The following is a 12,173-nucleotide window of genomic DNA, read 5'->3' as shown; positions in this document are numbered from 1 at the left end:
TTTTTTTTTTTTTTTTTTTTTTTTTCCAGACAGGGTTTCTCTGTGTCTCTAACTGTCTTGGAACTCGCTTTGTAGACCTGGCTGGTCTTGAACTCACAGAGATCCCCTTGCCTCTTTCTTCCAAGTGCTGGGATTAAAGGTGTGCGCCACCACCGCCCCACGGCTGCCTTAGTTTTTGAGACAAGGTTTTTCACTGGCCCGGAACTTAGCAAGTTTGATAGGCTAGGTGACCAGTTGGCCCCAGAGGCCCATGGGTGGATACCACCTACATGCCTTTCTTTTTTGTGTGGCTTCTGGGGATTGAACTCAAGTCCTCATGCTTGTAAGGCAGGTGCATTGCTGAGAGCGTCACCCCAGCCACCTGGGGTGTTTATAACTCACAGGGATCCTCCCCTTGTCCCTGTTCTAGATGCCGGGAATGTCCTTGGTCCCAGCTTCTCCTCCTGGCCTAAGTGTTTTGTGACAGTAATCAGGATGGGCTCAAACCTTCAGAGTCCCCCAAGTTAAAGCCTGTATCTTACTGAGAAGGCCACTGAGGCCCAGAGCAAGTCATATAAATCTTTGTCTGGGTCCCAGAGCCAGGGGACAGGACCAGCCCCCCCCCACCTACGCCGCTTAATAATCGGAACAAGTTAAACAAACAGGCTTTAACTGCCTGTTGGTGACAGATTCCAGGGGCGCCGTAGACCAACCAGATGTGGAAGGCATGGGGTGTCTGAGCTGGCTGGGTCTCTTAGGACACCCCCCTGAGGCAGGAGCATGGGACATGCCTCACCCACCCTGTCTTCCACGGGCCAAGGCACTGCACACCTGCCAAAGCAGCCGAAGCCAGAGCAGACTGGGTTGGGCTCAACACATTTCCAGAAACAGGTCCCCACAGACCTAAGGCTCCTCCCTCGGCTGCCCTTGCCCCCTGTGAAGGGTCTTATTTGTTGCTCCAGACCCTGGAAACAGCCCTTAGAAGCCTTTAGAGGCCTCAGGAATGGGCGGTTCACCCAGAGCCCTGGAAGGGCCAAGGTACTAACTTACCACGACCCAGGTCTGCCGTGGCCTTCTGGCTCCTTGTGGTGGCCCTCTGGGGTAGGGTGGGGACCTCCCAATCTGGGCAGGGGGTGCCAAGGCTCAAAGTGAAAATCACTTTCGCAACAACGGCCAAGTAGGGTGTGGTGGTGTGTGCTGTTAGTCCCAGCCCTTAGGAGGTGGAGGCAGGAGAATCAGGAGTTCGTAGTCCTCCTTGGCTACACAAAGAATTCAAGGCCAGCCTGGACCACGTAAAAACCTGTCTCAGGGGGGGAAAAAAAAGTAGATGATGGGGTGAGGATGAGATGGGGGGTGGGTGGGGGCGTCGGTGAGGGATGGATGAGGGTGCATAGGGAATGGATGAAAGACGAGTGAAGAACACTGTCCGGCACAAGACAGGGCCTGGAGTGACAGACGGGTGGTCTGTGCTCCTTTTGGTTCTTGCCCAACCTGTTAGGTTTTCCTTTAAATGGCCCAGGAATCCTGGGTTGTGAGAGAGGAAAGAGACACCGGGAATCCTCCAGGGTCCCTGCTCTTGCTGCAGACCCGGTTTACCAACACGTAACACACACACCCAAATCCACACCTCCACACCCCCACACCCCTACACCCCCCACGTCCCTACTCACGCACGCACATGCACACGCAACGCTAACACGCATGCGTGCCACAAGAGGCAGCTCTCTTGGGACCCAGTGTTTCATCGGTGGCCTCTCTAAACTCCAGTGTCCTTGGTCCTTTCCTTTTTGGCTGATCCCATCCAAGAGAGGACCTGTCCCTGTCTGCTCCAGCCTTAGCTGGGCTCAATGGCTGTGACCTGGCTCTCACTGGTTTGCAAGGATGAGCTTGAACGCCGGGCTGTACTCAGTCTCACAAGATGTCACTGGCGGCAGGCGTTTGCCGAGGTAGCCTCGGCCTTTTCGCTCTGTTGCACGTCTGCTGTATTTTTCTCTTTACCTCCGGTTCCCCCTCTAGGAAACATGTGCATTTAATCTGCCAAGTTAAACCAGAAGACCACTTCCCACTTGCTTTTCCTTTCTAAAGTCCTGCCGGTCTCGGCCTCGGATACTGTATACATCCTCATTCCTCTGCTCGTGTTAATATTCCGTGTTTATCGCTCCATCTTTAATCTGTTTTATGTATCGGGGCGACAGGTTTTTATGAGAGGGGGAAAGAGTCCTTGTTCCTAAAACCTGTTTATAAACCACTGATGCGGAACAGCCCGGGGTAGGAGGGAGGAATTGGGGTGTGTGTGTGTGTGTGTGTGTGTGTGCGCGCGCGTGTGAGTGGTGCAGGGAAGGCTCCATGCAAGCCGTACAATTTTTTCCCACTAAGTCAAGTAGAGCTGGGGAGCAGGAGGTGGGCTGGGTGCCATTATTCTTGCTAAGTGATTGTCAGCTTGAGCCTGGGGATGGACGTGGAGGAGGAGGTGGAGGACAAAGCCCCACTCACCTGTTTTCATAATCCTACTGTAGCAGACACTTAGAGCTGGGCCAGTTGCCACACCCCTGTAAATCCCAGCTACTCTGGGGTCTGAGGCAAAGAAATGGAAAATTGTAGATCAGGCTGGACTACAGAATAAGTTCAGGACTAGCCTGAGCAACTTCGTGAGTTCTTGTTTCAAAATATAGAGTAAAAAGAGAGCTGGGGATGGGGCTTAGTGGTAGAGCATTAGTCTAGAGCCCTCCCTGCACCCTGCAATAAGGAGCCAGGAATGTAGTTCCATTGTAGAGCACTTGCTCTACCCCCAGTGAGGGGCTGGAGTGTGGCTCAGTGGTGGAGCCCCTGCCTAGAATCCCCCACTGAGGGGCTGGGGTGTGGCTCAGTGGTAGATCCCCTGCCTAGAATCCCCTAGTGAGGGGCTGGGGTGTGGCCCAGTGGTGGAGCCCCTGTCTAGAATCCCCCAGTGAGGGGTTGGGGTGTGACTCAGTGCGAGAGCTCTTACTCTAGTTCAATATCCAGTATCTCAAAAACAAAACAACTGGACACTTCAAGCTTCTTGTGCTGAAAAGCACAGGCTCCTCACCTGGGCCTGTAAGGTAACTGAGAAAAAGCAGGCTGGAAGCCTGGTTTCTCTGCCTTCACTCTGCATTCATCCTTTACCTGGGTCAGCTGCTACCCCTGCTCGTGGGTCCAGTAATCACTCAGGGGCATCCATCTAAAACTTGGTGATACCTGATCTAGCTTATCATCCTCATAGTGAAGTGAAGGGTGAGACTAGACTCACAGAGACACCTTACTGTCAGTGTCTATGTCCTCCTGTTCCAGAACCCACAGAGGGTTCCTTTGTTGTGGACCTGTAGTTGTGTGGCTGGAGAGGTGGCTCAGGGGTTAGCACTCACCATCATGGCAAAAGACAGAGTTCAGTTCCAAGAACTCATGCAACTCCTGTAACTCCAGTTCCAGGAGATAGTACGCCCTCTTCTGACCTACACTGGCACCTGCACTCATATGCACACACACTCTTACACACAGTCATACACACAAACACATAAATGAAAGTAAAATAAATCTCTAAAAAACACAAACCTACAGTCACCTTGGATTCCAGAAAGCGTAGCTCAAAGCCCCTGCTGGAGTCCATACGCTCAGTTAGCCATAAAGAGGAGGGTGCTGGAGTAGCTTGCTTCTGAGAACTGACCTGTCCCCTGAAGCGACAAGCCTTCCTTGGACCTCTTCGCAGAACCAGACCGAGACAGTGACCACCCAGACAGACCCCACCTTGACCAGAACTGTGTCTCTCTGACTCTCCCTCCCTGCCCTGACCCTTCCTCTTAGCCAAGAGTTTGCTTCGGGGCCACAGATGGACTTGGGGGCATGTGACCCCTTTATCTGCTCCCTTCCTGGTGTGCACTGGCTAAGTCCCCTCTTGGCTTTTCCTTATCACTCGCCGTCTCTTTGCATTCGATTTTGCTCTCCTTATTTTGTTTTATTGTTTCGGGGTATGCATATGTGTGACACATGTGCACATGCTTGCAGAGGCCTGGGGAAGACATCAACTGTTCCGCTCTGCCATTCCTCACTTTCCTTTCTTGAGACCAAGTCCCCCACTGAGCCTGGAGCTCGCTGTTTTCCTGCCTGGGCTGGCAGCCAGCAAACCCCAGCCATCCTCCTGTCTGTGCTCCCCACAAGAGTTCCGGGGACTTGAACTCAGAATCTCATGCTTGCACACTGAGCCTCTTCCCCAGCCTTTACTTTTTTTTTTTGAGATAGAGGCTTCTGTACCCCAGGTTGGCCTTGAACTTTCGACCTTCCTCCCCCCCCCCCCCCCCCCCCCCCCCCCCCCCCCCCCCCCCCCCCCCCCCCCCCCGCCTCTGGAGGGCTGGGATTATACGTGTGCGCTATACCCATTTTATTTTCTCTTTGAATGGGGCACCAGGCCGGTTCCCAGCTTAGCCCGTGCACACTCAGAGAGCTATTGCTTTTGTCCTAACACTCATTACCCCAGGACTTACCACACCCCTCCTGGAGGGTCGCAACCTCTCAGCAGCCTGTGTCCAAGGCACTGGCACCCACGTGGGCACAGCTATCCAGTCAGCCGGCAATGCCCCCCATGTCTCTGGGCATCTGTTTCTCCGGAAGGAGGTTCCTTCCTGCAAATCTAGGCTTTGAACTGGGCAAAGAACAGAGAGGGACAGAGAGACAAGCCTTGAGGTCTAAAGCAGTCAAAGCTCTCCTGAGCGGCTTTGACCCTCTGTTTCCACATTAAAGAGCTTTGGTCTGCGGAGACTGATGTAAACAGATAATTGCAGTGAGAAGAGGTGAGGGCCTAGGGGAGTTCATTACTGGTGGCTGTGTGTGTGAGAGAGAGGGGGGAGGGAAGGGGAAGGAATGTGTGTGTGTGAGAGAGAGTTGTGTGTAAGACAGAGGGGTGTGTGTATAGGAGAGAAAGAGGTGTGTATATGTATGTAAGAGTGGTGTGTGCGTGATAGCCGTGTAGCCCAGTCTAGCCTAGAAGTTGTTCTGTAGCCCAGGCTAGCCTGGAATTCTCGCTGAGCCTCCTGCCCAGCCTCTCACATACTGGAATCATAGGTATTAGCCACTGTGCACAGACCTCCAAGGATATACAGGGGTTTTGTTGTTTGTTTTTAGATAGGTCTTATGTATCACGGGCTGGTCTTGAACTTGATATACAGTTGGGGTGATCCGGAGTGTATCCTCTGGAATCCCAGGCCTGCACCATGCCTGGATTTTGCATGCTGTCTGGCAATGCCCTCTCTCCCAGCGGAGCCCTAGCCCAGCCCTCGGAAGGAGCCTTACAGCCTGCAAACCCGACTCTCACCTTCTTGAAGCTCTCCTTCCAGTGCTACCCATGGGCTTCTGAACACTGCCAGACCTGCACCCCAGACCCTCTGGGGTGAGGACGGGCTCATTGCCACCCCTCCCCCCAGCCCCCAGATGAGCTGGCTGGGTATAGATGCTGCTTCGGTTTTGCTGCTGTCTGGGTCTCCGCATGTATCAACCACCCTGCAGGCTTTAGACCTCCCGTTAGGTGCCACCATCTCCAGCATGTCCTCCTTGACTGTCCCCCACCCAGGCTGACAGAGGGATGCAAGGAGGGGCCTAGGCCTCAAGGACAAGGCCCTGATGAATGGGGAGGATTTCCGGGGGATGGGGGTCCTATGCTGTACCTCACTTTGGTTCTTTCTTTTTCTTTCCAGAGTGTATGAACTGTACCCGGCTTAGCGATATGAGTGAGCGCCTGACCACGCTGGAGGCCAAGGTTAGATGATCTGGGGGGCCTGCATAAGACATGTGTGTTCACTGTCTGTCTGGGTACCTACCCTGTGCATAGGACATGTGTGTTCACTGTCTGTCTGGGTGCCTACCCTGTGCATAGGACATGTGTGTTCACTGTCTGTCTGGGTGCCTACCCTGTGCATAGGACATGTGTGTTCACTGTCTGGGTACCTACCCTGTGCATAGGACATGTGTGTTCACTGTCTGTGTGCCCACCCTATGCATAGGACATGTGTGGTCACTGTCTGGGTACCTACCATGTGCATAGGACATGTGTGTTCACTGTCTGTCTGGGTGCCTACCCTGTGCATAGGACATGTGTGTTCACTGTCTGGGTACCTACCCTGTGCATAGGACATGTGTGTTCACTGTCTGGGTGCCTACCCTGTGCATAGGACATGTGTGCTCACTGTCTGTCTGGGTACCTACCCTGTGCATAGGACATATGTGCTCACTGTCTGGGTACCCACCCTGTGCATAGGACATGTGTGTTCACTGTCTGGATACCTACCCTGTGCATGGGACACGTGTGTTCACTGTCTGGGTACCTGCACAGACAGCCCTTGAGGCTCCATATTGTGGTCCCACTAGGAAGTGTGTTGGGTGACAAGCCTTCCTGGGGAGACACGACACACTTACCCTAGACATGGAGCCCCGAACAACTACCACCAAAGTCCAACTTGATGAGCCGATGGGTTTTATTGGGGTTACTCATAGGAATATAGGTGAAGGGTTACTATGGGAACAGAAATGGCTCAAAGATAATTGCATCACCAAAGCCCAGCGTGGGTGACACAGCTCACAAAGCTGGGAGCCTGGAGCTCACCACGCAGCCTGCGGGCAGCTCATCCTGTTAGCAATAGGAGTCTACCTTACGATTCCTCTTGGGGGCGCTGTGGAGCAAATGCTGGGATCTCATAAGCCCAGCAGCTTCTCTTGTTCCACGTTGGGTGAAGTTTCTTCAGAGTCAGCCCCCCTCTCCCATGAGGACCCTGCTTTCATCCCGAATCACGGCGCCTCGCTAGCCATTCAGCGGGCAAAATCAAAGGTGCCTATAACAGGCCCCTTAGAGGGCCATGCTCTGTTTCCACCGCACCCAGAGCAGGAGGGGTGGTGTGTGTGCATGCATGCGTGCGTGTGTCCTGCTGGGGTCACAGAGCCTTTTGAAGGCATAGGGACTTCTGTAGTAGCTTGGCTGTCTAGACAGAGGCAGCAGGATTAGGCGGGACTCACCTGAGCTCCAGAGAGAGAGGGACAGAGAAATTAAAGAAGAGGAGGAGGAGGAGGAAGAGGAGGAGGAGGAGGAGGAGGAGGATGAGGAGGAGGAGAAGGAGGAGGAGAAGGAGGAGGAGGAGAAGGAGGAGGAGGAGGAGGATCAGTGAGCCAGTGGGTAAGGGAGCTTGCTGCCCAGCCCCATGGCCTGAGTTCAATTCCCAGCATGCATATGGTGAAGGGAAAGAACCAACTCTTTCAAGCTGTGTGCTGACCACAGGTGCACCACCACACACCTTGTGCAAACACACGCACACTTGCGTAATAAAAAAAGAAGTTCAGGGACAGGCTGTGGGGGATATTGTGCAGACCTAGAATATTCAAGGCCCCTATACATGCACAGCCTCCTGTGCTCAAACCCCGATGCGAGCAGGCCAGGCCCAGGGCATTGTGGGGAATGAGAGGCCCTCTGTTCCCTCCGGAGTCAGGATCTCTTGGGGACTTTGGGGTGGAAGGTTTCCCCAGCCGGGACCAGGTCAACCTTGGAAAGGGTGGGTAGGATGCTGGGAACGAGGCTGGGACGAACTTCTGCCCCTGAGGTTTTAGAGCCGGCCTGATGGGCACTTTCCAAAGCCGTGGTAGGGTTTGGCACAGAGGAAAAGCTGACGATTTGGCCTGGCTCTGGTTCACCATTCTGGGTGTTAAAAGTCACAGCTTTTGGGGGCCAACTGTCTTCCCTTGCACCTGGCCCTCATGCCTGCTCTCTGGCTGGGAGCCATTCTCCCCCCCCCTCCCCGTCTCCTCGCTCCTGACAACCCCTGCCACAAAGGGTCTCAACAGCGTAAGCAGCCGCCCGTTAAAGGCTTGCCCTTCCTCTTTCAGGCTGGCAGAGGGGCCTCAGGGTATCGTGAAATAGCCAGATTCAAGATGGGGTGGAGCATTCAGAAGCTTGGGGCGTGGGATCCAGGGAGGTAGCTTGAATCTGGGGAGCATGGGGCCCACCCTGGAGCAGAGCCCAGCTCCTCAGCCCAGGTTGCTTCAAACAGACCCCTGAGTGCTCAGGTAGGGGCCAAGGACACTGCTCCTTGCCAGTATCATTTCCCAGGTGCCTGTTCAGTGCCCCTGTGCCCCCTGGCCTGGGGTTCAATCCCAGGTACAACAAAAGGAAAAAACAACAGCAAACAAACAAACAAAACAGGCTTAATGAGGCAGCCTACCTAAGAGCCGCAACGCAGAAGCCTAGAGTCTGAGGCTTCCGTTTCCTCAGAATAAGCTTCTGTGTGGTACATCAAGTTGTAAGAGACAGACCCAGCCAACAGGAGTGAGCCAACGGACGCCCTACATATGTCTGTTCAGACGGAAGTCCAGGAATTGGACGTCTTGGGATTTGTTCAGTGCCTGTCATTGACCCTTCCCCGCTGCCTCCGCAATGCCTCCGGCTCTGCAAGATGCCTCGTGTTACAAAGCGGCTGCCGCAGCTCAAGTTCTCCCATCATCACCCTGTATCAATAGTGTAGACAGGGCCTTCTGGCCTTCAGGCATACACACAGACAGAAAATTGTATATATAATAAATAAATAAATAAATATTAAAAAAAATAATGTAGACAGGGCAAAGGTGAGACCGAGCTCTCCAACAGAATCAGTGTCGCACAGGCCAGCCCTGGGCGGTGGGATGCCCCAGGGGTCACCAGCCAGGAAGATGAGCCCCCGACCCAGGAGCAAGAGACAGACATGATTGACAGCTGACACACAAACTCAGCACAGTGGGAAGTTCAAGAGCAAGGTATGAAGGGAAAGTTGAGGGACAGGCAGCCATTAGGGTAGGCTTCCTCTCGTCCTGGGCAGGGATGGTGGACAGGGGCCTGGCTCCTCTTCTGCATTCCGTCCTCTCCTTTTCCAGTTCCCACTTCACAACCCCTAAGGACTGAGGGGGACCCCAAGAAGTGAAACTTACACAAATCCCAGCCTTCAGGTCTCTGGTGGCGGAAGGTGGGGACCTGACTGTCGTGACATCATCGGGCCACTGTCTCAGAAGATCTGTAATCGGTTTTTCTTTTCCTTTCTTCTCTTCTCTTCCCTTCCCTTCTCTTTTCTTTTCTTTTCTTCCTTCCTTCCTTTCTTCTTTCTCTCTTCCTTTTCTCTTTTACTGTTCTTTTCCTTGATGCACTGGGTGTGAGCATGGTCACGCATATGCTCGTGAGTGCAGGCACAAATGCCACAGTGTGTGTGTGCAAGCAGAGGACAGTGTGTGTGTGTGTGCGAGCAGAGGACTCTGTGTGTGTGTGTGTGCAAGCAGAGGACAGTGTGTGTGTGTGCAAGCAGAGGACAGTGTGTGTGTGTGCAAGCAGAGGACAGTGTGTGTGTGCGAGCAGAGGACAGTGTGTGTGTGTGTGCAAGCAGAGGACAGTGTGTGTGTGCAAGCAGAGGACAGTGTGTGAGTGTGTGCAAGCAGAGGACAGTGTGTGTGTGTGCAAGCAGAGGACAGTGTGTGCGTGTGTGTGCAAGCAGAGGACAGTGTGTGTGTGTGTGTGCAAGCAGAGGACAGCTTGCAGAAGTCGCTCCTTTCCTTCCACCACGTGGATCTTGGGGATGAAGTTCGGGTTGGCAAGCTTGGGAGCAAAGCACCTCTACCCCCGGAGCCTGGCTTTCTTGGACTGTGCTCCATGTCAGTCCTGTTAAACTCAGCCGGGGCACAAATAAAATTCTTCCCCCCTGGAGGTCAGCCATGCCAAGCCATGAGTGCAGAAGCTCAGGCTGAGGCAGACTCAAATTTAACTGAGGCTGGGACACCTCTGCCCAGGTTCATGGGCTCTGTGGGCCATGGTGGCCATGTGGAAGTATCTAGAAGGAGTCAGCCAAGCATTTTGTGCCAAAGCAAAGAGCTGGTGGCAGATCCCTTAGAAGGAGCCCAGAATTTAGCAGGAAGGAGTATCGATCAATCCTTAGAGACACAGAGTGGACACTTCTTCTCTGGATCCCTCTGGCTTTGTCCCCGTCCCCTCCCCCATCCTCTCACATGGTTCTAGTTCCGGTTCATGTACCTGGGTCTGTCCCCTTGCTTATCTCTGGAGCCCGGGGGATACTGGGATATAGTGCACCCCAACTGCTTGTCCACTGCACCCCAAGCCTGCCCCTGTTTAATGGACAAAATCTTTATGTTCTCAGTACCCAGGCAAAAATGGGGACCAGCCTTCCACCATCCGCCACAGGGGCTTCAGGCTCCTGTCACGCCATGGTCACACCCACCGCTCTGAGTCACCAAGCTCATGCCATCCTCAAACAGACATTTCTTCCATTACCCACCCCACCCCCGCACCTCTGCAGCACACCCAACAGTAGCCAGAGGTCTGGGATGCCCACGGGGTGGAGTTGGATTCAGAACCCCTCCCTTTGTCCTGCGGACTGAGTGGCGGCAGGGGGCGGGAGGGGCAGGAGATCTAAGGCCTTGGTCTGACCACTCGCTCCCTGGGTGACCTCAAAGGAGTTAAGTGCAGTCTCTGAGCCTCCATTTCCAGTTCGTGTGTGGGGAGGATCCAGGGAGTCTTCCTGGCTCAAGGATCAAAGAGAGTGGATTAGGGGAGTGGCGCTGGTACCAAGTGGAGAGGGGTCCCACACAGCTGAACCGGAAAGGCATACCGCCTGTGGAGCCTCAGGCTAGCCGAGGCCCCAGAGGACTGTTTATCCCTTTGATTGTCAGCATCAGTGGGAGTAACAGGGTTCCCAAGTGTACCCCTCTCTGCCCGAGGGCCCACCAGACTCCAGACTAGATGCCCAGAGCAGTGGTTGTCCTGTGCTCAGCTCAGACACACAGCGCCCTCTGCTGGACATAGCGGGAATAGCCAGGAGCCACTGGGTTCGGACATTTTAATTGTATTTATTGATTGATTATTGATTTTTTAATCCGCACACGAAAGGACTGAAGAAATAACTCAACAGCTAAGAGCACTTGGTGCTCTTTCTGAGGACCCAGGTTTGGATTTCAGCACCCACATGATGGCTCACAATTCTCCATAACTCCAGTTCAGGAGATCTGATACCCTGTTGTGACTGACCTCCGTGGGCACCAGGCAAACACATGGTGCACAGACATACGTGCAGGAAAAAATACTCACATGCATAAAATAAAAATAGATAACTGTTTAAAAGTCGACACATAAAGTTATGGGGTTTGTTGTGGCGTTCTCATACATTCCTTTAAAAAGTGAATTGAGGGAAAGAGTTCCAGACACAGGTCTTTGCATCTTTGAGCCCTGCCTTCATTGAGGGGAGAGGGAAGGGCAGGGGGTACTGGGGAGCCACTGTCTCCTTGTAGTTTTGTTAGATGGTTGTCAAGGGCCATGGACCAAAACGGGTCATGTCCATCTTCTTTCCTCATCCACCCATCCATCCACCCACCACCCATCCCTATAGCAACCGTCCTTCCTCCCATCCCTCTGTCCATCCATCCATCCTCAGTTATTCCCCAGTGAAGGAATGTGAGCTCACGCTCACAGCCTCACATGTCAGTGAAGGGGGAGCTTGGCGTCACTCAGCCACGGGGACGAGTGGCTATAGAATGAACTAGAGGGTCTGGAAAGTCACAACTCCTCTGATGAGAGGAAGGACAGGGATGTACCTACCAAAGGATGTGTCCCTGCGCACAGGCATAACCCACCGTGAGCAGGGGACAGCTGAGTCTCGGGGACCATCGGGTGTGTGTGTCCTTGCACATCCGTGTCCCAGTTCTGCTTCAACAACAGCAACAGCAACACCACACATACACACACACACACACACACACACAGACACGTCTCATGTAGCCCAGGCTAGCCATGAACTCCTATGTACCCCAGGCTGGCCTCAAACTCTTACTCTTAATCTTCCTGTAGCCACCTCCCAAATACTGAGGACATGGGCGTGCCTATCACGCCCAACTTTCTTTCCATTTTCGTTAAGAGTTTTAATTTTATTTATTTTTTGTGGATGCGGGGTTAGGGGCAAGCACATGCCACAGTGCGCATTTGAAGGCCAGAGGACAAGCAGCAGGGGTCAGCTCTCTCCTTGCACCGTGTGGGTCTCAGGGATTGAACTCGGGTCGTCGGGTTTGGTGGCAAGCGTGTTTACTTGCTGAGCCATCTTGCCAGCCCATGTATGTTTTTAGTTGTCTAAAAGTGCGTGCTGTATTTTTTCATGTATTTTAATTGTATTCAACTCAGAGGG

General features: G+C 53.4%; 1 protein-coding gene across 2 annotated transcripts in view; it reads left to right on the top strand.

Moving 5' to 3' along the window:
• The window catches only part of Col26a1 (collagen type XXVI alpha 1 chain), a 150,168-nt gene that overhangs the window by 121,114 nt on the left and 16,881 nt on the right, over positions 1-12,173 (top strand). For both annotated transcript variants that reach the window (XM_050127874.1, XM_050127875.1), the window contains exon 4: positions 5,682-5,743. In XM_050127874.1, the coding sequence (XP_049983831.1) occupies positions 5,682-5,743 (62 nt within the window). The remainder of the gene's footprint in view (positions 1-5,681; positions 5,744-12,173) is intronic.

This window comes from Alexandromys fortis, unplaced genomic scaffold (assembly GCF_014885135.2).
Source record: "Alexandromys fortis isolate MF-2015 unplaced genomic scaffold, M_Fortis_MF-2015_v1.1 scaffold_291, whole genome shotgun sequence".
NCBI classification, from domain to species: Eukaryota; Metazoa; Chordata; class Mammalia; order Rodentia; family Cricetidae; genus Alexandromys; species Alexandromys fortis.
This window is presented reverse-complemented; position numbering and strand designations above follow the sequence as displayed.